General features: G+C 42.3%; 1 protein-coding gene and 1 long non-coding RNA gene across 10 annotated transcripts in view; both read left to right on the top strand.

Annotated features, from left to right (window-relative positions):
• The first annotated feature begins 5,600 nt into the window (after positions 1 to 5,600).
• The window catches only part of APLP2 (amyloid beta precursor like protein 2), a 72,532-nt gene continuing 51,514 nt past the window's right edge, over positions 5,601 to 26,618 (top strand). For 5 of the 9 annotated variants that reach the window (XM_038380457.2, XM_038380456.2, XM_038380453.2 and 2 more), the window contains exon 1: positions 5,635 to 5,790. In XM_038380457.2, the coding sequence (XP_038236385.1) occupies positions 5,704 to 5,790 (87 nt within the window). In that variant the 5' untranslated portion in view covers positions 5,635 to 5,703. Of the gene's footprint in view, positions 5,791 to 26,618 lie in introns of all 9 variants that reach the window. The other 4 variants (XM_043501027.1, XM_038380455.2, XM_038380459.1 and 1 more) reach the window with 3 other exon arrangements.
• Positions 6,644 to 10,803, top strand: LOC122457225. The gene is made up of 2 exons (XR_006276680.1): positions 6,644 to 6,826; positions 6,917 to 10,803. It is a non-coding gene; the product is annotated as an uncharacterized LOC122457225 (long non-coding RNA).

Genomic DNA, 26,618 nt, shown 5'->3' with positions numbered 1-26,618 from the left:
TGGTCTCCTCACACAGAAGAGAAACCATCAGCCTCTAAAAGCCTAAGAGAGACTACCTACTGCTTTCCTGGGCAGTCTTTATATAGGGCCTAGCCTGGCCCTGATTGGCTGCCTCTTGCTCAGCCCTGATTGGCTCCCCGCAGGCCCTAGCTGATTGGTTGGCTGTCCGTGAAGCCACTCTGGCCTGCTGTAGCCCAATCTGGCCTGGGGGTGGGGCACCGCCCCACCACACAGCGCCTATAACCCCCCACCCCCTTCCCATTTTTTTCACGGTTGCTATCTGGTCACCCTACATATAGCAGTGCTTTGATTCTGGGTGGCAGTGCTGTTCATAGGTACTATAGGCAGCCTAGCCCCCAAGGCTGTCTGCGTTACAATAGAGATCATTCTGACGCCTGGAGCAATCCAGAATAGCAGGGCACAAAGGTGGCTTTCCGACACCGGTCCATGGGCTATGAGTTCTGTGGTGTACCCCTATGTACGGCACAGAATCTCACCTCTGATCTACAGAGAGTTTCTGCTACTATCACGACTAGACTAAAACAAAGTAGAGTTAAGAACTCTTTAGAAACTGTAGGTAATAACATAGATAATAATTAATATTTTCACTTACAGAGAACCTTTCATTGGAGGTTTGGAAACATTAATTAAAGCTTCACTCACTCCTTTGAGGTAGACAGATATTACCTCCATATTACTCATGGGCAAAATGAAGTAGAATTTGAGTGATTATCTCAAGGTCACACAGTGACAGGGCCAAGAATTAGAACTTAAGTGTCTTGCCTCTCAAACCCTTGTTCTTACCATACAGTCATATGGTTGTCAATACAACAAACAGTTGGACGGAATCTCATGCCGCCTCACTCATCTACTTTTCCACAGAACTCCCTTTCACTTCCTGTTTTTACCCACGTCCCCGCCCATTTCACAACCTTGACTTTATAAAGTAAACAACCTTCCCAATGGGACATTTTGCATGGGTGGGTCATGGTGATAGCAACAGTCCCTCCTTGAATTCTGGGCTTGCCGAGAGCACTGTAATACTGAGCTATAAATAATCATCCTCTTCACATTTACATTTCTTGATAAACTCAGCAAAGGCAATCATCGAAATCTGCACCTAACTGAGCTTTAGCAAAGTAACCCCAGAAGATGATAATGTCATCAGACTATTTTTATAGAGAGCATCTATTAATTTTATCACAAGCGATTTGGAAACTCTGTCCCCAAACTACTTCAACTGGGTGGGTTTTTAAGCAAAAGCTTTAGTTTAAAAATTCCTTTTCTCCTAGGAGTTCCAAACACAGTTTTTTGCACCACATGTCATTTGCAAACTGTTACACTCCATTCCTTTTTAATTAGGCTGCCAGATGGATATCTGGTCTTGTGATACTGAAATATCAGTTTATCATACCTACTGTCAAACCACCATGCTATACTTTTTAATGCATTTTGGCTAATATTCTCCCCCCTTCTAGCTAGGCTTGATGCAAAGAGATTCTGCAGCTGCTGAAGGGAAATTAATCCTCTGCACCGGGCGTTAGACAAGTAGTCAAATGGAAAACACTATTACGGACCTTTCTAGACCCCCCCCCCCCCCATTTATATCCCCCCATTCCACAAGAGGCAGTGGCTGATGTATTGTTGTAGTAGCAGATGCGTTGTCCCTGCAGCTGCTCCTTCCCTGAACTACTCATGTCCTGGACATGTGAAAAGATCCTACACATGTTGGCCCTTAAATCTAGTTCCTGTGCAGCAGAACTGCACTAGTTCTGTTGCTTCTAGAGTCCTCTGTGCCTGCCTGGGAAAAGCAAGATTTGCCTGTTACAGCACATTTTGTTTTTGTTGTATCTCTGTTTTAATGGAAAATATGTCATGGGTCAGAAGCCCCAAAATGTGACTTACCTTTTGTTTCCCTGTGTAAATGTGACAATATGGCCATCTGGCTACTTTGGTTTCTGAGCTAGGGAATTGAGAGTTCAAGTCCCACACCAGGACTTCACCTGATACCTACTGCTAACACTGCAGCTCAGTGGCAGGAGGCTGCTGTACTAGAAGAGGTAAGAAGCTAAAATACAGTCCCTTTGCTCCCCTCTGGTGACCTTCCTGGTGGAAATTATAGAACTAAGGTGCTTTCCAGAAGGGTAGTATAACCCCACTGTCCTAGCTAAGACTCTCTCAATAACCATATTCAAGATGCATAAGACTGTGGGTGAGTTACAACTGGATGAACAGATGTTGCCGTCTTTATGTGTACAGCTGCTACACTGCTATAATTTTGTAGCAGCGGTGTGGATGATGCAATGGACAGAGCATGGGCCTGGGAAGTAGAAATACCTGAGTTCTGTTCTCACCTCTGATACTGACTCCATGTGACCTGCACAAGTCACTTAAGCCTAAATTTTCAGAAGGGTCCACAAATTTTAGGCCCCTCAGCCTTTGGATGCCCAACTGAAAACACCTGCAGGTTGATTTTCAAAGGTGCTGTGTACCCATACTCCAATTGACTTAAATCTCTGCAGCAGCTCTGAAAATCAAGCTCTAACAGATCCCAAGTTGGGGACCCAAAATTAGTGGACACTGGAAAACTGACACCTGAATTTCTCCTTGCCTTCTTTTCATCATCTGCAAAATTACTTACCTCAAAGGGGAGTGGTGAGGATTAATTAATGCTCATAAAGTGTTATATAAATATAAATGCTTAGTATTACTAGTTTGTTAATTTATATAGCACTTCAAGATACCTTTGCTATGAGAGGCTGTACCCAATGATATATAAACAATGTGTTTTTGTAGAGCTGGGGGAGAATGAAAAATACCTGAATGATAACTTTGTAAAAGGGAAAAATGGAACTCAAAATATATTCAATTGAATCAAATACACCCATATTGTACATTAAAATGTATATTCATTAAAATGTATTATTTTAAAGGAGTCAATTAATATTCCAGCTGGGTTTGGGTAAGTTTAAAAGAAGATTACAGATGCCAGAGGACTGCAGTAAAAGAGATTTAAAGGTTTTCAAATACTGTAAAAAAAATGAGACTGTAATAAGTGACTAGTGGGCCAGCTGGCCATTTTAATTAAAACTGGGCTGCTTATTGATCTGTATTACAGATTGTCCCCATTACAACACTTCAGCAATGTTCCTTGCATCTATTTCAGGGAAAAAAAAATCACTTGTGATTGTATGTAAAGAATGTAAAAGTTAAAGAATATAAACAGTTTGTAATTTTATCTAATTGTCCGAAAATCTCAGGATTTTTCTGTTTGCTTTGTTTTTTGATGTAACCACTCTTGCACATCTGGCTATGAAAATTGTGGAGAATAAAATGTGTAAATTATAGCAGATGTTTCCTAATTTATTCCATAAAATAATTCTGATGGGTTTTTATACATGTTTTAAATAATGTTTGTTCTTTCAAATGTAGAAATTGCTTCTGAAGTTATTCTGATGTATATTAAATTATATCTGTTTTTTAATTACATTACCGAAAATATTTCTGCTTTAGGTAATGGCATCTTATAGATTTTGGGGGTGAAATCTTAGCCCCATTGAAATTAATGCCTAACCATTGACTTCACGGCTGCTACTCTGAAACCTACATTTTGTTTGACTATCTTCTCCATCATTGTGAAAGCCAAACAACAAATAATAAATAAATAATAAATGGCTTACATCTATTCTATACAGTGTTTTTCTTTCTGACGGACTCAAGTGTTTTACAAATTAAATACATAGTGGAATCACGTCAACTCAAAGTTGCTACAATTGATTTTAAACATTTCTTGAAATGCTGCAACTCAAACATAACACCACAGAAGCTCTAAAAGTGAAACGATCAATAGCAATACAACTGATTTCACTGACTTTTTTTTAACTGAGAAAACCAAAAATTAAAAAAGTGCTACAAATGTGACAAGTAAATAGGATTTTAAAATTTGTTAAGTTTTAATCATCTGTATTAAGTGGCATAGGTAGAGAAATATGTCTGTTTACACTGATTATTTTTGAGTTGACAGTGTGCTCTTTTGTCATTTGCAATCAAACCATTTCCTGGGTGAAGTGCAAAAAAAATAACGGGTCTGCAGCATACTACACAAAAGTGGGGGTAGGTGACATCTGAGGGGCAAACATATTATTTTACAAAAATTGCTCTGAGATCTTTAATGTAGATATTATTCCCTTAAAAACAAAAACAAAAAAACAAACAGACCCCCAAAGCAGTTTATTATATTGTCATCTTTTCCACTCACAGTTAAACCCAGATCCTCAATGGTATTTAGGCACCTAACTCTCATTGATTTCAATGGGCGTTTGCTGCCTAAATACTTTTGAGGATTTGGAGCTTAGTGCTTTCATTTTGTTTACACAATACCTAACACGACGGAGCTTGGATTTGGAGTAGGGCTTTACTGCAATCCTGTTACTATTACTATTCAATTTTTGTCTCTCAAAAACACGAAGAGCTGATTTCACCATGCTGGGATTTGAATCAGTAATTGCAGAGCGTAGCATTCCAAACCTGCTGTTAATGTAAAACTGTATAGAGCAGGGATGGGTAATGGCTGCCTGGGGACCACAGCCAGATGATTTGGCCCATCAAAGTTAAGAAGATTTTAACTTTCGTTATTTTCATTTAGTAATCCCCTGCAAAAAAAGGTTAGTGAAAGATTTATGTTTAAACTTTGTTTTATTTTATTTAAAGGTTTTGTTTTATATTTAAGAACACTACAGTTTTACACTGTTAGTTGTATGTTAACATGCTGGGTTGTAGCAAACATTTCAGAGTTATGCAACGTTTAGTCTGTAAAAATAAATAACATGGTACAAAAGGGTCTGAGTGGATTTTGTGGCCCTCTCCTTCCTTACAGGGACATTGCAATAATGCAGACCAATTGTTCCATTTTATGAAATGTACTAATTAACAAATGGATTGTGGGATTGCTGTTTGGTTGTTTTATTTGCAAACCAGTGTAGCTTCCTTCTGTCTCTTCTAGAGAGAGGTTCCTTTTTATGCTTTTGGTTAGAGCTTTTTGTTCTTCATTTTTAAAAAACCCTACCAAATCCAATCGAAAAACGTTGAAAACAGAAAGCTAAGGTTGCAAATGCATTCTGAGGCCAGGAAGGCTGCCCATCCAGCCTTAACTCTGCCCCTCTGAGGCTCTGTCTTTCATTGCATGGTCTTATGGTGGGTCGGGAGTAATGCAATACCGCAGGTGGCAATTCTTGCAGGGCTTAGGAAAGCGGTTGCTCACCGGACATTGCGCTTGGGCCTGGAAGTCAGAGATCAGGGGAGCCCTTCTCCCACCTCCCGAGTCCCCGCCCCAAGCCCAGCCCACGCCTGGGTAGCCGCGCCTGCTGGCAGCCGGCAGCCTGGGGCCGCTCCCCGTGATTGGCTGGCGCTTGGGGGCGCGGGCGCTGCACGGCTGGGAGCGGCGCTCCCCGGTCACGCTTGCTCTGATTGGCGGAGACTCGGAGTGATGGGCGTGGCTCCCTCCCTCGCAGGGTCTCTCTCTGGTCGCGGCTGGAGCTGGGGCGTGGCCGTGTCGTCTCTACGTCGCTGTGATTGGCCGGAGCGGGGCCAGAGGCTGTGATTGGCGTGGGCGTGGCTTCGTGAGGCGGCTCCCCGCCGTCGCCGGACCCCGAGCGCTGAGGCCGCAGAAGCTGCGGGGCGGCGGCGGAGACGGACGCGGACGGGATGGCGGCGGGCGCGGGCGCGGGGCTGGGGCTGCTCCTGTTGCTGGCGCTCACGGGCCCCGCGGCCACGCTGGCCGGCTACATCGAGGTGCGGCCCGGAGCGGTGGCGGTTCCTGCGTGGGTGGGCCCGGGATGCTCCCGCCGCAGAGCCCCCTCCCGCCTTGGCGCAGTGGCGGAGCCCGGCCGCCGCAGAGGCCGCGTGAAAGGCACCGAGGGCGGGCTGGGAAGGGGGATTTACCAGCCCACCGCCTGCTCCCCTCAGGTTACCTGCTCTGACCCCGGGGGAGGGGAAGAGCCCCCACTTTCCGGGCGCGGGGGGGGGAGGGGAAGAGCCCCCACTTTGCGGGGGAGGGGGGCCCTTTCCCAGGGAGGCGCGGGGGGGAGGGGAAGAGCCCCCACTTTCCGGGCGCGGGGGAGGGGGGCCCTTTCCCAGGGAGGCGCGGGGGGGAGCCCCCACTTTGCGGGGGAGGGGGGGAGCCCCCACTTTCCGACCGCGGGGGGGAGCCCCCACTTTCCGGGCGCGGGGGAGGGGGGCCCTTTCCCAGGGAGGCGCGGGGGGGGAAGAGCCCCCACTTTCCGGGCGCGGGGGAGGGGGGCCCTTTCCCAGGGAGGCGCGGGGGGGGAAGAGCCCCCACTTTCCGACCGCGCGGGGGGGGGGGGGGGCTTTGCTCTTTGGGATCAAACACTTGTCACTGGTTTCACAGCCTTTTTTCCCTCCTGACTCCATATCTACAGCTTTGGGTAACTTGGCCCCCACCCACCAATGTCCAGCTCAGGGATAACAAATCAGGGTGAAACGAGACTGGGAAAGGAAGTTACCCCATCGCCCTCTGGGTGATAAAAGTCCGTGGGGGGGGAGGGGGGTGGCTGCTGTCATGTTCTTCGTACATAGGATCTGAACTTGCCATTTCCAGTTTCACAACCTGATTTGCTTCTGATAACTTTGTTCGCCTGGATTGTGTTAGGTTTTTAGTGCCTCGGTGTCTCATGCCGTAGCATAGAAATGCTGGCATACCAGCAGGCATGTTTGGCTTGTGTTTGCCCGTTTGTTAAAGGTGTCCAGAATCAACCGGGTGTAATTGCCTTCCTAATTCGGTGGTCTGCAGATTGAGTTTAAGGAAAAGGTAAGGAGTACTTGTGGCACCTTAGAGACTAACAAATTTATTAGAGCATAAGCTTTCGTGAGCTACAGCTCACTTCATCGGAAGGAAAAGGTGTTATCCGTGTCCTTATGTTTTTTACATGTACCAAAAGGATCTAATGCTATCCAAGGGCAGCACTTTTGTAAAAGAAAGCAATGCAATATTAATTCACCGGCAGACTTAGCTAGGAGATGGTTCAGCAAAGGTGGTATCAGTTCTGTAGAAAAAGAGGACATTTCACCATCTTACCATGTTGTTACTAAAGCAGCAGCAGCAATTTCTAATCTGAAAGGATAAGTGTAGCTGGAATTTCCTTTTGCCTGGGAAGACAGTTTAGGATTTCTGGAATACATAAAGCTTCTTTTTGCTGCGTCGAAGGAACTGATGCTGTGGTCTTGAGTTGGATGGGTATTTATGCAAACCTGTCCTAAGGAAACAAATTCTTATTTTCATTTTGTTTCAACAATAGTGCTGCAGCATTAGGCTGGGAATGTCTTTTCCTGTCTAGTTGCAAATTTCAGGGTTAACTAGCTGAATCCCTCTGTGGTACCTTTTTCCTCTACCCCACCTCCCCCTCAATGAGAACTGACCTCTGCATTCTTGGCACTGTAACAAGAAATGTGTGTTTCTCAGATTGGTCTAGAAGCTTAGACTATTAGAGGGCAACTTCATAGGGAAAAGCCTCAGTTAAATGCATCCATTTGGTCAAAGCTTTATTATCCTTTTAATAGATTCTGAATAAATCTTAAATTATCAAGTATCCATTGCATTGTCTTTCAGATTAAAGCTTTATGCAAGTGCAGTGGGTTTGCATCTGATGGCTAGGAAATATTTAAATGTCTTTTTTTTTCCCCCCAAATTACATGTAATACAATGTGTGTATTTGGTTGTGTTTTTTTTTTTTTTTAAGGCTTCCTTCCTTCTCCTTAAACACCAAACTTCTCTAATCTAACTAAGATCTCATGGTAGTTTAGGACTCTTTTTTTGACATAATCTGTCTACCAGGGTGAACTCTCAAAATAGGTAGTTAAGCACATGTTGATCATCACAAAGGTTCTAATTTAGTTATACATACTTTAAGTTGCTACATCCATCTTGGATTGATGGTGTTTTAGAGAGGGACAGACATGTTATGGATATTTATGAATGGCCTGATTTTGACACACTTAGTTTATGAAGTGAGCTGTAGCTCACGAAAGTTTATGCTCTAATAAATTTGTTAGTCTCTAAGGTGCCACAAGTACTCCTTTTCTTTTTAGTTTACTGTAAGACAGTAGCAGCCTTGATTAAGCATAACGGCCACAGGAGCACTGTACAAAAATCTGAAGCCCTGAACTTTCTGTGATTACCAACTGACAATAACATTTCTTTAAATGTTCCTCGTAGATGTTCTGCAGAACTAATGTTGTCAGTGATTTTTCCCCTTCCTGCGCAGCTATCACTTAGAGAATGGCATTTCACCTATTTATTTTGCATGAGTTATAGTTCTCTGTTAAAAATTACTACAGGTCTGATGTGACAAGGTGGTAGTCTGATGACAGGATGTGATCCTGAAAAATCCGCCTTGGTGTTGTTTTGTCAGGGAGATAACTAAGACTGGCCTGAGGAATTTCAGCTAAAGCCCAGATCAGATTACTTGGCACTGACTTGCCAGTGAAGAACCTTTAGTATGTCTCTGAGATAGCTGGATTAATATCCTGCACCTGTTAAAACCTCTGCCAACTTTGTAGGCCACTTCCTCTGTCATATCCTAGACTAGCTCAGCTGCTTGTATGCATCCCTTGTGAAAGATTTGCTTATGAGGTTGCAGTACATGTGGTAAATGCCAACTGCTTTGTTTGAAAGCAAAAATAGCTTCAGTTTCATTTCAAGGCCTTATTTACACTAGAAGAATTAGGGGTATGAATGGGGGAGGCTGTAGCTTGTGCATTTTTACCACTGTTATTTAAACATACTCTGAGTAGGGTTAAACAACTTGGTTTGAATCCAGTTGATACTCCTGCCTCTACTGTTGCGATTACCTGTGGAGAATTGCAGCTGTGAAATGTTAGTGTAGACAAGATATAAAACTGTTGTTTTTGAGACCCTGTGAACTCAACACCAGTCTACGTTTTTATATTCTCAATGCTGTAGTATGGGTGCCAGGTCATTTCCTAGAATTTGCAGAACATCATGGTTTTGATAGCGTATAATTAAGTTTTTAAAATTTGGTTACTTGCAGTAGGAAAATGCATGATAGTATGTGTGCTTATTAGTTTAGGTGCTCTGGCATGTTCCCATTGAAGTGATAGAAAATTCATCTAATATCTCAGATGCCATTCCCTGTCTGTAGTATGTCCAGTAATCTGCAAACAACTTATTTTTCTTTCCTTATTTCAGGGTGTGTGTTTTGTTGGGAAGTATCTGTATATGCAACTTCATATTGGACAGGGCATTCTGCAAAGACCTGTCAATTGGTGACGGTCAAACTTTCTACCCTGCGCCCTATCATGTGTTGATGAAAGATACAGCTTGGACAAGGTCCCTTCCAAATAAATCGGAATATGAACACACAGCAGAAGTGCTGATCCATTGGTTGTGGCAACTATCTAATGGTGGTTTCTCTTGCATAGTGATATGTTTCCAGATGACTTAAATTTCTTGAAAAAAGAAAAGGAGGACTTGTGACACCTTAGAGACTAACAAATTTTAGTCTCTAAGGTGCCACAAGTCCTCCTTTTCTTTTTGAGGATACAGACTAACACGGCTGCTACTCTGAAACCTTAAATTACTTGAACTCTCATGCTTCCTGCCTCTTGTTTGCAAAGTTTGCTAGGAGAGCTTCAAAAAGACACTGGACATCAAGCTTAAAAATCATTCTAACTGATTCTTTCTTCCAACTATCAACTCCTTCCTTTCTATTCTCAAGCCCTTTGAAGACATTAAGTTTCTGCTTTATTCACTTGACCTTTTATGTAATTGAGTCTGAAGTAATACAAATAAGATTTGAAAAATGAGGTTTATTTTTTAATGGCCTTTTTATATAGCTATTGTGAATGGCCCCTAGATAAGCTGACTTGAACTACTACTAGGATTTTGGGTGAGGTATAAACCAGATCACCTTGAGGCATAATTGTTTAGTCAATGTCATTATTTTTTGGTACACTTTGGCATTTTCAAATATAGCTGTTTTGTACCATTGCTGCCAGCCTCAGTGACTTGTTCTTTTGACTCAAAATTACCACCCCCACATTACAGTTCCAAGAAATAACAGTTCTGTGAAATTCCAGTTTTAACCATGTGGCTGTTAAATTTTGGGAACTGAAAGCAAACTAGGTTTGTAGTTAAGTTTCATGATGCATTTTAACAATCTCCATATGTAAACAATATGAGCATATCTAAAGACTTGCCAAGCTCTTAAAGATAAGGTCCCTCTGATATGTATTTACATATAAGGAAGAAAGACAAATAGAAAACATGCATAAGACTGCAGGGAGGTGCTGTTAATCTTACTGCAAGTTAAAATGCTGGAGAGAGGTAAACTCCATTCTTTGGAGAATGTTTTCAGCTTTCCTGGAATTTAAGGTGTAGTTTTGAAACATTATTTTCTGTGTGCATTGTGTAAAGAATTCTGAATCAGTGTCTTCACACATTTGATCATTGATTGTTGTTGTGTAATTTTGTAGGACATGGATTTATTCACTTTTTAAAAATACAGATTGTAATAATAATGCTTAATTCCTTGCTTCTAGACATACGTAATAGGGCTAAAGTGACTATTGCTGTATATTGCCTCTGTCACCCTCAACACCCAGTAGTCCAAGCTAAGTTTGGTGTTGTAATCTTTTACTTGTGTAAACTTGTCTAATGTAATCTATATGCAGAGTTCTGTAAGATTTATGGGCTAAATATCTTACAGGCAGAACTTATTTTGCCTGCAGCATCTTCAACAAATGTTTTATTAAAGGTTCAGACTTTGATCCTAGACTCATGTAACTTGAAAATGCAAAAGGAGCACAACACTTTGCAGTTGCACATCAATTCTAGAAAAACTGAGCCATTAACTCTAATGCTAGACTGAAACATTTTAAACTATCCTCATCACAAACTACTAAACTCTCTGAACATTAAGGTAGTCTTCAGTCTGTTCACCTTTATTCTTCATTTGTGAGGGAAAACTAACTTTTTTACTAAAGATTTTAATTAACTCTCTAGAAGAAATCATGGCATTTAATCTATAATGATATATAGCTCATAGTTGGGATGCTTCAGACACCTGTAGTGTTCTATAAATGATTCTGGTAAAATTTCACATCTAGTTCTGTAGCTGAAGGATCCTGAGTTGTTTCCTCCTGAAATACATATTGTTGAATTTCCATGTATGTATGTGATGACTCATTTATCAGCCAGTAGTGACAAATTGATCATAGGCAAAGCATGAATGTTATAATTAGATTATCTTGAAGGGATACTATCAGCTTGATATCTAGTTGTGGCATAGTCCCAGATAATCTGGGAAAATAACCAAAAGTAAAAGTTGATCAAGTAAAACTGAAAATGAGAAATTATTTTCACTGACAGTGATTGCGATGGTTATTAAATAGTAAGGGGGAAAGAAACAAGAGGGTGTCAATTCCGAATGTCCCTTTAATAATGGACTAAAGCGGGCTTGTAGTGGGACTGGACACTTGCAGTTCTTCCTACAGCGCAAGGGACCTGAATGTTCTTCATTGAATTAGGGCTTGTCTAAACTAGAATATAAGGGCTGTTTTAAAAAGAGATTTCTACTTTCTCACAAAGGTAGAGGTGAAGTCAGTGTCTTAATAGACTTTAAACCTAACAAAATTTTAAAAATCAAGCTGTTAGAGGTGGAAAAGATTTTAAACTCAATCTCTCCTTGGATTGTTTTCTAGTGGGATATCTACTGTGCCTCTGTCTTAAGTGAAAGGTTTTTCATGACTTCCAAGGGAATCTGGATCTGTTAGACAGTTGTCTGGTATTTTGCCTGTTTTTAAAATTTGAGTTGGTTCCACATTGCCACTCCTACAAGCTTTAAAAATATAACCTTTTAATTTACTACTCCATGCAAGTATAACAGGAAACCTAAGTGCCTGATATCCTCCATGCATTTACATGTGTAAGTATCATTACTTATGCAGTGAGTATTTGTTTGTTTGTAGGATCTGGCACTAAATGACTAATTCATGTTGTGAGACTTAATAGTGTCTGCCATGGGACTGCATAATAGGCTGTTTTGCTATTGATTGAATATGGTTTATATACCTAGCTATTAAAGTGCTTCAGCTGTAGTCCAACCTCACACAGGTACACTGTGAAAATCTATTTTTTATTTTATTTTTTTTCCAAAAGAAACTAGGCTGGAGTCATTTTAACTTCATTGTCTGGCTTCCTGTAGTTGATATAAAATGGCAGCTTGGCTAGTTGAGCTAATGTTTGAGTTCAAAAAATTCAAATCTTCAGAATTGTATTCCAAAAGGAAGTGTTAAGTTTTGACTTTAGATGGGTCACCAAAATACTAATGGTTCTGTACATGAAGCTAAACTAACTTTGGTGGCAGCAAAAAATACTCTTAGCGGGTTTTATGTAATTGGGTATCCACATGATCAGAAACTCGTGCAACTAAGCTGCTTACTAGCACTTCATTTTCAAGCATTACAGTGGACCTTTAAGAACTATTTAGTTGGAGGAAAAATAAACACCCATTTGGAGATGTGTACCTGTATGCTTTCTGTGTAAAAAGGCATAGTTGCACCCTTTGCCTGTCAAGAGCACACTTACTTGCAATCAATTTTCATGTTGTCAGTGGTAAAATATTTTTGTTTAAACTAAAATAACTCAAACAGGAGTTCTCTCCTCCTTTTGGTTTACTCATCTGTATGGCGCTTGCTTATATTTAGGTGCAAATGTTATGAAATACAGCATCTGAACGCTGGGGCAACATATTATTTCCCTTTTCACCTCTGATGGTGATGAAGGAAATCCAACAGCATTGTGTGACTCTAACTTAAGTGCCTTGAGGAAGGCAAGTGACCTTGAAACTTCGCTTGTAGTTGAACCTACTCCTAGGTATTGCATGTAAGACAGAAGACAAGCATAGTACCTGAAGATGAATTTCTTTTGCCCATCCTAGGAGTGAGATCAGATACTGATCTCTGCTGGCAAAGTAGCAAAAATAGACTACTTAGAATTTCTTTTGTTCAGCTCCTAGGAACTGGGTGTGTTGACTATAGAGTATAACTGCCTTACAATTAGAATAAAATTTTTCCTTATAAAATCCTCTTCTATTAGAAGCCAGAAAGTTTTGAGATAACATCTTTTGGGTGGGAACAGGGGAAAAAAGCAATATTCACATTTGTAGTCTTAGCTTTGGAGACTGCTGCAAAATCTAATATATAGATGAAAAATGAAAGCAAGCTGAACTTGTTTGAACAACTAGTAAAACTTGCAAAGGTTCAAAGACTGGATAGGAAATTATCTCCAAACTGCTATTGCAGCATGATTCAGTGTTAAACAAGTGATAAGATTTTGCTTGGTAAAATGCTTTAGCTCATGGAGGGCAAGTCTGGAGTAGATAATTGCTCAGTGTATGAACTGAGCATAAAACAGGAGATGAGTTATCAAATATTTTGTACACTTTACATTTCATAACTTGTGGTCAGATGGTCTCTTGCTTGTTTGGTTCTAGTTTGAAAAGTGACTGTAGAAAGGCAGTTCAATACAACTCCCTGCCCTGTGTGTTAATGGCTGTTTTTTTCAGTCCCTTATTTCCAATCTGAGTAAAGAAAATGCAATATCACAATAGCAATAAAAAAAACTATTCCCTAACTGCGGGGGGCAATAGATGGCATGCATATTCCAATTCTGGCACCAGACCACCTAACCACCCAGTACGTTAATTGAAAGGGGTATTTCTGAATGCTTCTCAGGCTGGTCTGGAAAGGTGCATGAGACACGCATCTTTTGGAACACTGGCCTGTTCAGGAAGCTGCAAGCAGGGATTTTCTTCCCAGACCAGAAGATCACCATAGAGGAAGTCAAAATGCCCATTGTGATCCTGGGGGGTCCTGCCTACTCAATTCTGTGGCTTATGAAGCCATACATGGGGCACCTTGACCACATCAAGGAGGGGTTCAACAGGCTGAGCAAGTGTAGAATAACTGAGTGTGCTTTTGGCTGTTTAAAAAGCCCGCTGGCGCTGCCTATATGGGAGGCTGGACCTGGCAGATGACAAAATTCCTATGCTTGTAGCCGCATGCTGTACGTTCCATAATATTTGTGAAGGGAAGGGTGAAAGCTTCACTCAGGGCTGGACTGCTGAGGCTCAGGTCCTGGAGGCTGAAATTGAACAGCCAGAGACCAGGGCTGTTGGGGGCACAGCACAGGACCCTAAGGATCAGGGATCCCTTGATAGAGCAATTTGAAGCTGAAAGCCGCTAATATTTGTTTCTATGCTTGGGAGTGCAGTGCTTGTAGTGCTAGGAGGTGACTGTGATTGGTGCAGACAACTCACTGTGAAGGTTGAAGAAAATTGCCTGGTGCTTTGCAGAGCTTTTTGCTTTCAGTTAATGGAATAAAGATGGTTTTCAAACCAAACAATTCTTGTTGTTAAACCAATAATGGGAAGAGAGACAAACAAAACACATCAGCACTGAGGTGGGTGGGGGAAGGGAGGGTCCTAGGAGGAGGTGGGGTCCTGGGATGGTTAAAGATTGTGTATGTCCAGGTATCATATCCAACCTTCTCCTTTGGAGTAGAGTACAGTGCAGTGGGTACTGTACTGCAGCAGGGCTAAACTGCAGAGGGCCGGGTGTTGAGTGCAGTGGGTACTGGGAGTCTGCAGTGCTGGACTGTGATGGGGAAGGAGTGGAATGCAGCAGGTACAGACTGGAGCCAGGAGGTTAAGTGTGTTGGCAGTGTCTGGGGGGTGCATGGGAAAGAGTTTTGTGACAGCGGCTGCAGGGGAATGTGGGCGCAGAGCTGCTCAGTTGGCAGCGCTAGTAACGCCTGGAGCCTGTCCGCTTGGCACTTCATTATGTTTAAGAGCCCGCTCTATGGCTTCGTTCTGGCGCGCCACATTCTCCTTTGCATCCGTCCTCTTGCTCTCCCGCTACTCCTTTAATTCTTGGGTTTTTTTGACCATGGAGTGCATCATGACATGACGCAGAAAGTCATCCTTAATTCTGTATGGCCACTTCCTAATTCTACGCTGCGGTTCAGCCGTGACAACGAAGTGGGAGGCTGGGCTCCCAAGGTCGTATCTGTGAAGCCAAAATGCAACATTTTACAGAAGCAGTATTGTTTGCAACACACAGACCACTGAGTGTTTTAAAACACCAGCCACTATTCACATCCTGTCACTAACTGGCTGACCGCAGGCAAGCACACATGAGCCACAAGACTCCCAAAATGGTCAGTAATCACAGGGGCACAGGAAATCAGTGTTCCAGGACTGTACTGGACACATGGCTCTTTGGGAGAGCCAGCACTATACGAGGGGGCCTTATCATTCCTGTCCCCACATTTTCCATAGGCTGTTTGTTATGGAAGATGGCTCACTGCTGAGGGTGAGCAGGGAATCAAGAGAAGACCTTCTCTAAGACTGCAAGTTTCCACCTGGTCCTTATGCAGCTCCCTTGTGTGCAGCATGGTCTGTCCCATCCCCCCCCGCCTGTGACAGAGTGGTGTGGGAAAGTTACCCTTAATGGGGCAAGCAACAAAGCAGCTCTGCCAAAGAACCGGTGGCAGCTGATTTGTCCAGTAAATCCATGAGTTTCTTGGAGATCTGAGGCAGATTGACTCCCTCACTTCACAGCAATCAGTGCTCTGTTCTGCTGCTCAGACTAAGTATGTGGTGGTATGTGCATCATAGAGACACAAGCCTGCTTTCTGCAACCTTCCTGCCCCCAACAACTTGCTTCAGCAATTCCCAAAATCAAAGCCACTTAACAGGGGCGGCCTCTCCTGTTTGCGCTTCGCCAAGCTCTGACAGCTGTGACCGGCTAGCCTCCTCCAGGGTAGAGAGGAGCTCCTGGCTGCATGCATCTCTGACCTCCAGATCATCCTCTGCCTCTGGTCCCTTTCTCCCTCCATATCCTCGTCCAAGATTTTCTCCCCCGGCTCTGTCCACTCAGCTGGCATGCGAGCAACCAAAGTATCTGTAGTGGAGGTGGGGTCACCTCAGAGTATCACATCCAGCTCTTCGTAGAATCGGCAGCTTCTGGGCACAGCACTGGAGCGGGAGTTTGCTTCCCACACCTTGTGGTAGGCTTTCTGCAGCTCCTTCACTTTGACCCTGCACTACAGTGTGTCCCAGTCATGGCTTCTTTGTCATGCATCGTGAAATCTGTCCGTAGGTATGATTCCTATGGCTGAAGCGCAACTGAGACTGGACAGCCGCCTCTCCCCAATGCTGATGAGGTCCAGCAGCTCAGCATTGCTCCAAGCAGGGGTCCCATGGTGCATTGAGCAGTCATGGTCACCTGGAAAGATGTGCTCAGACCACTGCATGTGTCACAGAGGCAACAGGAAGGGGACTTCAAAATTCCCAAGGAATTTAAAGGGTGGGGCTCATGGTTGGTCAACTGAGGGCAGGGCAGTAGAGTTCAAACCAATGACCAGAGAGGCGAGAACTTGCATTGTGGGACACCTCCCGGAGGCCAATTGCAGCACTGTAATCGACCAGGGTGTCTCTACTGGCAACGCGGTGCTGTAGCCCCGGCACAGAAAGCTGTACCCCTCTCATCAGGGTGGGTGGTGTTTTTCAACAGCATTGCAACTGCGCTGTTTCTGCGCACTAAGTGGCTTGGCTTAGTGTGTACACCTCGGGAGTTGCAATGCAGAAAGCTGCTTTATTGCGCAGAAACTTGCCAGTGTAGACAAGGCCTAACACACTTACAGTACAGTTAAAATGTATAGTGTGGATGGGACCCAACCAGTCTTCAGTGTTGGCCTGCCCTAGGCATTGGCTCAGTTACAGTGACACATGTAAGTCCCTCCCATGCTACCAACTTTGAGGGGGAAACATTTTGTGACTCTGCTGCCTTGGTTACACTTTCTGACAAGGGCAGAGTCATTGTTCCTCTTCTTTATTCTTGTAGCAGTTGATTTCCACCACGGCAATTGTAAGAGACTTTATTTGCAAGCAACTGGCCATCTTGTCCAGTACAGTAAGCTCACTGGCCTGTAGCTTAGGCAGGATAGGTGAAAAGGGGCAACTGTACAAGGAAGCTTTTATACAAAACCTCTAAGTCAGAATATCTCTTCCCCCTCTTTCCCTCCCACCAAAAAAAGTGACTACTTTTGTTTCTGTATTTTTCTGTTTCTGACTTATTGATTGGGCCTACTTTCCTTTCAGTTGCCGTATTGTACAATAGAGCAAGATCTGATACTCAAGAAGTTGCTTACTGAGCACATGAATACCTAGATAGCTACTCAGTTGCTGGTATTGAACTTGTTACTTTATCACGAGTATAGCTAGGGCATGAAACCTATAAAACTGTTCTGTAACAATTTTTGCTACACCATTCAGAAAATATCTACTCGTACATTGAAGTGAGTTAGATGTAAAACATTTTAAGGATCTGTCCTAAATTAAATTCAGAACCTTGATGCCTAAATCAAAGAAGCCAAATTTGTGCCTTTTTAAAATAGTCTTTAGGCTCTTCTTTACATTCTCTTGCATTATTTTTTTAGATCCAGCTCCCTGCCAAAAGCTTTGTCCCATTTCTGTTTCAGCGCGCTAGTGGATGAATCCCACTAATTGTCACTATATAGCGTGAAGTGACAGCAGCAAAAAGAGAAATTTTAACGATACGATCTGTTACAATAAACATTATGCATTCATCTGAGCTTTCAAGTGGATTTGAATTGCATATTTTGCAACAGAACCTAGTCTCTGCTTTGATGTATGGCCGCATCTAGGAAAGCCTTCAATCACCAAATTCTGTTTCGGTTTTGGACTCGGCATGCTTTGTTGCCAGATCTGAATTAAAGAATAAGCTTTTTATCTGGACTTATTAGCACCAATGTGAATGGGAAAAGATCGCTTTAGGAGTACTTTTTTGTCACATTAATCTGCACAAATTAATGTAACTGACTATAACTGGAGGTTGATTGCTAGCTGGTTACTAGTGCTGCATTGAGGGCGTGATTCATAAAGAATTGGCTCTGGAATGGACCCCCCCATGTAAATAACTGGAATAATTAAGGGCCATCTTAGTCTGAACAAGCTGCATTTTGTCAATAGTGGTGAGTCGAAAACATTCCCTTGATTAGAGGGACTTCAGTTCTGCAAAACTGATGGCTTAAGCTTTTATTTAAGAGTAATGAGTTCCTAGCCCTCGTTGTGAAGATGATCTCGCACATGTATTCCCAATGCTATCTTTCTGAGTCTGCAAATGGAGTTCTATCCTCCAGTAATGGAACCGTCAACCACTAACAAGTCGTGGAGGCTCTTTGCTCAGAAGATGACCCAAGACCGTGGAACCTGCTCCTGGAAGAGATCAATGTGACCAAGATCCTTGCTGCCTTCAGAACAAAATGTACAACCCTCTAGATGGATAGGGTAGCAAGAGGGACTAAGACTGTGTGGTCAATTTAATTATTTCAAATCTGAACCCCGCAGGCACCAGCAAAGCTGGCCAAAATCTCATCCATTTCACTTTACTACTACTACTACTACTTGGGGGGTGCAGATGCTGTGAAAGAGGATTCAGAATGGATTTGAGGGGAAGGGCATAGAGTATCAAACTCGGCTGTTGCAATAGAAGTAAGAAAGAAAGTGGCAAGTGGTAGTATCAGGAAGCAATGAATGGGATGTGTATAAGACTGCTTCTCTTTTCCAGCAGTGAGAGGGGTTTGGAGGAGTCCTTTGCATGTATATCACTCCTTGCCATAGCATATGACAGACGGGAGTCCTGAATGTGATCCAGCAACAACACCCTGCTTGGAATTAGCAGCTGGGCTTCTTACCAGAGCTCCATCTTTTGTGTTAACCTCTCTTAGGTATTCAGCTTTTCAAGCTCTGAAAGTTATGGGTTTTGTGTTTTGTACCTTGGTGGCTATGTGAATGAATGACCCTCTCTTACTGCCGATCTGTACCTAGAGGTAAGTTATTCTAACCTTTTAGCTGTTGCTAGTGTGACTTGATCTCCTCTTCCCTCCCCCCGACTCCTGTTGCTTTGTTCAAATTGCATCAATCCTTGCTCAGTACCAAAACTAAGTCAGTAAGCGACCCTTCTGCTTAGGGTGACAGCCGCCACCTTGCACGCCATCTACAAATAGCAAAGGCAGAAGATGGATGTGCTGCTGGAGCATAGCCCTGATGCAGTATAGCATCCTGCATGGCTCTAGCTCAGATAGAGCCGTATCTGACCTTAGAGTTCTAGCTTTCTAAATCTCAGCCTACAGTTTGCTTAAGACCTCCAGCCTTTGGCTACGTGCTCTAACCTAACATTTATCAAGCTCTTCCGTTATACGTAGCCGATTGTACTCCATAGCTCAGAATATACTCCAGTCAGTAAGTAGTAACTTCACACTTGGATTCTTCTGAGCAGCCGCTGTCTGCAAGGCTTGGTTTCATTAGTGCTATTTTCTTGTGTGCATTAACTTTAGATTTGTTATATTTACAAAGTTCCCTTTAACCATCTGTCTTGCCTCAGAACGTTTTCTCAGGTTAAGAGAAACAGAAAAGGCCCCGAGCAGCTCAAACCAACCCCCCATACCTTCCATATGTCAGTTACATCATGTTAATTCACTTGTACATTTCAGATAAGGAGTACAGGACACTATATTAATGCAGGTCCATACAGCACAAATTGTTTGTGTATATTGCTTGCAGTGCTGGTATAATTGACCTGAAGGGCACTGGAATACAGATTTGGAGAACATGATTTTGATTAGCAAACGGCAACTAAATCACTTGCTTTAGAGAGACGTTCTGAAAACAACCCCTAAATCTTTGGTCCTTGGATTGCATCTATTTCAGTAAACAGAGGTAGTGGAAGACAAGTTGATAGAAAGCGATTTAGTGGCTTTTACTGTTTGGTAGGCCTGGTGTCCTGACTGCAGCTGGATTTTTTACCTTGCCTGTAACTAATTTTGAGGAATCTCTTGGAGTTTAACTCTCATTTTTTTTTAAAAAAGTGGCTTATTTTATTCATGCTTTTCTGCTATTAGGTGTAATAGTAGATTTGTGACTTATTAAATCTTACTTGATCACATAACAATGAGGACATAGCTGCCAGGTAGAGCTAACTGTATATTTGACTGAGACAAGTTGAATGCATGCAGCTGTTTGTAGCTAAAGTTTGAACACCCATCGACTGTATGCACTTAGGCAAGCCTTGTGTAATAACATTCATAGCTACAACTTGAACTTGTAGGTATTGATTTGCCTATGGGCTGATTTTCCTCCTGAACACCGCTGCCTTCCCCTCCTGCCCCCCAAACTCCTGAATTTGGGCCCTTCACTTTTGGTGGGTGTCAAACTACTCTAGTGGGCTGGTAGCTCAGTGTTCTAAGCACTTAGTGCTTTTACTGTATTGGAGTATTTCAAGCTTTTTCAGAGGTTTGCCTTGTGATAGTTGCTTTGGAATGAGATGAGGATTTCTGTGTGCTTTGGGAAAATATTTTTGTCATTAATAAGGTTAGACTGGCATCCCTCCAATAATGTACTCCTCTCATTGCAGAGTATATCCTCATATGTGATGCAAAGAGGATAAAAATAACATTTATTAAGACTCTTTTTTTAAAGAGGCAAATCACACAACATGGGATGCATGAAATAAGGAAATACATAGAGACTCTACTACTACTACTACAGTATATTCAGTCGACTGGAAAAATTTTTATAGAAAAACAAGTGCATGGACACAGCATCTTTCATCCTAAAGAATCCTAAATGACTTCAAAGCAACCTACACCACTGAAATGCGATCAACTGATGCAGAGCACACCACACAACAATTGTGGGAGGAAAAGCTCTTGATCAGGGTCCATTGGGACCAACTTCTATTCTAAGCAGATAGCACATAATCCTCCACTTCAAAACTATGTGAGTACACTAAGGTCACCTCAAACACCTATACGAAGTAAAAAGGAGGGAAAGATGAAGGGCTGAATTGATCTTGCCATGATTTGGACTTGTGGTTCCAGACTATAGATATTGATCTTCGGGCTACTTGACCATTCCCATTGACCAGAGATCTTACTCTGATTACTTGAAGGAGCTTCCAGCCCCAACAAAGTTGTGGGGGTGGGGATGGATAGGGGGCTTTATAACCTCAAAACTGTCAGCAATTCAGTATGTAGGAGATCTGGGTCAGAATTTTCTCGTGGGGTTTTTTATTTGGGGTTTTTTTTTAACCAACTCCTACATAAAGGTAGCTGATTTATAGAAAACTTACGTCTACAGATACTTGTGTTGAGTGCAACACTGGTATCTAGGCTTCAGATCCTGTCTAGAATTGCAGTATAGGTTAACCTCTGAAGGACCCTGTTCTCTTCTGCCTATTAATTCAGCAGCTGTTACTTGATTAGTTTAAGTTACTTTCCTCTCCACCTCCATGCTACTTTGTAATTTGAGTCTCCTTTGTGTGGGGAGGTCGGCATGTTTACATGGTGATCTTAAGATAGTTGGGTATGGACCCAGTCTAACATGTTACGGATTTCTATAATCTTGGGCCCTCTGAACATTCCCTGCCTCCAATGCCATACAGTTAAGTTCAGTCAAACGTAAATCTGTGTCCCTATTGAGCATATCAGTTTGGGGCCATGAATGGAGCTACTCAAAAGTAGCTGAACTATGGTCTGTTAAGGGCCTTAAATGTTGGGCATAGGACCTTGCTTTTGATTTCTTAAATAGAAGACTATTGAGGCATGGAGGGCACCAGTGTGATGTATTCTATCTTGTGGGCTGCTGTAATTTGTGTGGAAACATCTCAAGTGGCAGATCGGTTGCCTGTGAAAAGCATATTATGTTGCATGGGGCTAATCTGCAGTATTTCACTTGATTTCAGTGAGACGAATCTCTGTGGTTGAGACACAGTTGCATTCATGAATGTGTCTGCAATATAAAAGGCCTCAGTGGACCATGTCTAGAGGCAGCTAATCAAAAAGCCTCCCTGGAGCCATAATTGGAAATTGACTTAGTCAATGTTTCCGTACGTTGACTTTGGAAAAAAGTCTCTGAAGTTGCTCACCGGTTTCCTACCCACAGGCTGACATGACCTATTGAATCAATACTGGAATCAATCTGCCCTCAAATCGGCGCGGTATTGATGGGATTTGTGTGTTTTAAGTCGCACTTCTGGTGTCATTTGGGTCTGGGTTTTTTAAATGCAAGGACGTTAAAGCTTGTTCAGTTGTCCAGGAGCCAGCTTGATTTGCCGCCACTTGATCAAGGCAAACTCATTCAAGTGCACACTTTTTACAAGAAGTGCCCCGATTGTTTTCTCAGCAGCCTCATACCCACATTACCTCTAGCAAGAAGCATCTGAGCACCCAGAAATGTCTACACAGGAAAACCACATCCTGTGGTTGCCTTTTTTAGGAGAAGGTGATTCCACAAAACTATTTGAGGCAGTGACCCACAATCTTCTCATTCAAAACAGTGAATAAACTCCACCCGTATCTTCATCTTGAGACTTGTGTTTCTGTGGCTTGCTGGTATCTGAGCCTTGGGTTTAAAAGCATTAAGCAACTTCAAAAGGAAGTTCTGTCTAGGGGTAAAAGTTCTTTGGGGTTTAGGTACTTTGGACCTGATTCTAGAGTTCACTCTGGATTAGCCTGAAACAAGCTAGTTGCACACAGTCATGGAAATTGCCCATGCTTGCATTACTTCAACCACTTTTTGCAAAAACTAGTTGACTTCCTGCTTTATACTAAAACTTCAGACCAATAATAGTCCAACTCTAAAGCTTTAAGCATTACCAAGCTTCGTGTTTGTTAGAAACCCTTTACCAAAGACTTGGACTACCAGCTGTAAGCAGCTGAAGTAACTAACCTAGTAGTAAACTACTAGAAAATTTCAGAAGTTAAAGATTGAGGTTAGAACCTGGGGGGAAATCCTTCAAAGAAACCTCAAGGCTATTGTGTATCGGTATGTATATTGGTTTCCTTCCTCTTGAAACAAGAAGTTGAATGCAAGAGTTGAAAGCTGCTAGAAAGCTCTTTGACAAACATTAAAAGCAGTTTTCCCATTTAGTTTTGACTTCATTTGGCAATACAACAGTCCAACCTAGTTCAATACACTCGAGCTATAAAACCCCAGTGCATTTAAAAAGCAGATGTGCATGTACGAAGTGCAAAAGTTGAATAATTTACTTAGATCAGATTTACACTTTAGCAAGTGCTCTCGTATTTACTGAAGTCAGGTCAGATAATTTGACTTTTTGGACCTAGTAAAACCAGTTAAACTGGCTAGGATCCAATCCCCTTTACTTAAATGCTATAAATTATCTAATTTTCTAATAGCATTAGACTGTTCTAAATAGAGATCTGTAGCTCCTTCTAGAGAAACTATTCACAGCAATCAACAAAAATTTCATAATGCTGGTCTAACCACAAAATGGCAATTTAATAACTGAACAAAAATATAGACAAATGAGTGTTTCAGAAGTAAATTGTTGCTAAATTAGTCCCCATTTCTTAGTGAAAGTTTGAGCTACCTAAAATGTTGTAAGTTTTTGTGGGTTTGTTTTTGTTTTTTTTTTCTCAATGAAAATGGCGAGGGTGGGAGAGACTTCAATTATTGTGGTGTGTGGCTATATGATCTTGTCTTACCTGTTTACATTTAGTGACTAGCTAGTAGGTCGTCATGATTTAGTTCTCCCTTCAATTCGTAGATCACTTAGTGTTTTATATTACAGCAAGGCCAGAGGCTCCAAACTAGACATTGTATGTACACATGCAAAGATCCTTGCCTCCGAGAGCTTACGGTCTGAGAATGTAATGGTTTTAAGACTAGTTTAATTAGATCTGAACATACCTCTTTTTCACTAGCAAGTTCCAGTCAAAATACTAGACTGGATAGTTAAATACTAGAATCGATTACCAGGGGAGGTTGTGGAATTTCCCTGTAATTGGAGACTTCTAAGAACAAGTTAGACAAACAACTGTTAACAATGGTATAGGTATATGTGGTCCTGCCTCAGTGTGGGGGGCTGGACCAGTTGACCTCTTGAGGTTCCTTCCAGCGCTACATTACTGATTCTATATTTAACCTTTACAGAATAATACTAACCTGTGTCAAAAGAAGCCTTACTGTCGCTTTTCTCTCCTCCCATGCTCCATGCGCACACTTATTTCCCCTAAGAAGCATATTATTGTGCAGTAGGACTGTGACAAATGAAAGGCAGCCAATTAGATTTCATAACTCTGGAAAAATGTTAATGAACGCATCCAAATTAGATGGAAATATAAGTAACGTGTGTGTGTGTGTACACGCACACAATCTGATAGGGAGTAATCTGACTTGGAGCTATTTACTCACTAAAAAAAATTAATGGATCACCTCCTGCTGATCTTAGTTTAATAACTGGCACACCACTAAATAGTGATGCTGTGCTAAATAACTTTTAAAGCACAAGGCAATTACAGTTCTTTAGGAATTCAGCTCTCCAGTGATGGGGAGGCAATATTGGCTACAAACACTGTTCTGTCTCCTAGGTGGCTCAACAGACAGTGGGTCTTGAACACTTGCACAAAAGGTATGTGGACCTTACCTATTGGCATAGCACCGGCCAAGTACAAGATATCATTCTTACTGAGTGTTGAAAATATAATCGCAGATCACCACTCAGTGTTCAATTAGAAAGCAAGCCTTAGTTCAGCATTTGTCTGCCTCTCCTGAGCTGTGCAAGTCAACCCGAAGTGACGAATTTTTGCACCAAGATGAGATTTAGTAGCTATGTCTCCTTTCAGGGGGGGGAAAGCAAACAGTCTTGTGATCTATACATTTCTAAGCACACCTGGAACAGCTCTAGTGGTAGTGCTCCACATCTGTTTGAACCTCTTGGTTTCACTTCTCTAGCCATCCATTTACATGTGGTGGAAGCATCATGTTGGTCTCCAGTGTTTGAGATACCAGAGTGCCTCCTACAGCAGTAATGCTTATCTGATTAAGAGGAACATATCCAGTTGTCTGTGATTGCAGAATTGATGTTCCTTGGGCACCTTTAGGCGTCTCCGAGGGTGCAGAAGCATTTCAGAAACTGGTTTAAATCTGGGCTTGAAGATCTTAACAGACACCTAGAGGTTGATCCAAAAGATAGAAGGGAAAGGGCACCCTGACCAGCAGAAAGGCACTGGTTAGAACCTGTCTGAGGGAAGGGAGGAAGTGCTTGGATTCAGTTTCTGGTGCTGTACTTGGACTCTGTTGATGGTTTTCTTCCACACTAAATTATGTCATCTAGACATCTGAAATGTCAAACGTTACACAACTGTGCTTACAGGAGAGGATGACGAAGATTGAGCCTTCCAATTCTCACACCATACTTCCTGAATACTTAAATAAGGAGTGTTAGTCTTTCTGCTCCCCCGGCCTGTGGTTTCTGCTTGGTAGGAGGAGAATAAAATTCTTACTCTCCAGCCCCTTAAGACCATCTTCACCCTTGAATCCTTCCTCTTGCTCATAGCTCTTCTGAATGACAGTGGAGGGAAATTATGTGCCTGCTTCACGGCAGCCTAGTGTGTTGAAAATAGCTGTTTTCATTCTGTTGCAGATTGCTAAAACTTGGACCAGCAACAAAGGCACTGGAGTTGTCTGAGGATTTGGGAAGGCTGCACTGAGTGGGGTCATATTTGTAATGTCACCACAGCAACTTAAGTGCTAGGAACCTTTTTTATTGAAAGACTAGTTTTGAATGAAGCTGCTGGCCCCCGATCCTCAACTTACAAGGGGAAAGTCTTTCCTGATTTGTCGCTGGAATAGGTCAAGTGGGTTTTCCCCCAAGCCCTGTTTCACAATGAGAAATAAAAATCTTGTTGCTTGCTGTGGCTTAGTAAATTCAGGCATGAATCACACTGAATCATTTATTACGGCAACCTAGAAATAGCAGATGCTTGCATTTCTAAAGCTCTTATCACAATAGCATCTACTCAAGGTGCTTGAAGTCAAAGGGTTTTCTGTGTAAACAACCTGAGGTGCTGTCTAAAATGACAGTTTACATCAAGATTGGACACTGGCTGGAATAAATAGCAGGGGTGGGATTCTGCATTTAGATTTAATTCTAATTAGCGCCATCTCCAGACTCGGTAGAGAATAAGCACTATAAAAGACTCACTCTCAGTGACATCTACCAGCTGCTGGCTATTTTCATAGGCCTGTAATTTATACAATTAACCTATGCTTTTAATAGCATTTTAAAGATTGCAGTATAAATGCAGCAGCAGTTCAGAGACTAGAAAGCAGCCTTGCTTTCTCAGTTTTTTTTTTTTTGGTAACGTTTAATTTTAGTCTAGATCAAGCACATACTTGGCAGAGCCTAAGGGCTGAGAGCAAAGAATAAAGTATCCCTGTTCTTAAGCAGTGGCCCTTCTAGGTTCAGGAGAATGTCATTAGCATAGTATGAAAAGCTGATGCTTTAAAAACCTATTGCTGCCTGTTTGATACCTCCACATTCTGATGCTTTAGATTTGGGTATTTCAAGGGGTTTTCACTTTCAAAGGATTTGAATGTTTATTGCAAGGATTAACTTGTTTAAAAACCTGTCTCAGAACATTGACGATGTTGGGAGAGGGTTTGGAGGATGGAAGGGGTCAACATGACCTGGAA

The sequence above is a fragment of the Dermochelys coriacea genome, chromosome 22 (genome assembly GCF_009764565.3).
Source record: "Dermochelys coriacea isolate rDerCor1 chromosome 22, rDerCor1.pri.v4, whole genome shotgun sequence".
Classification (NCBI taxonomy): Eukaryota; Metazoa; Chordata; order Testudines; family Dermochelyidae; genus Dermochelys; species Dermochelys coriacea.
Note: the sequence above shows the minus strand (reverse complement) of the source record. Positions and strands in the feature narration are given on the sequence as shown.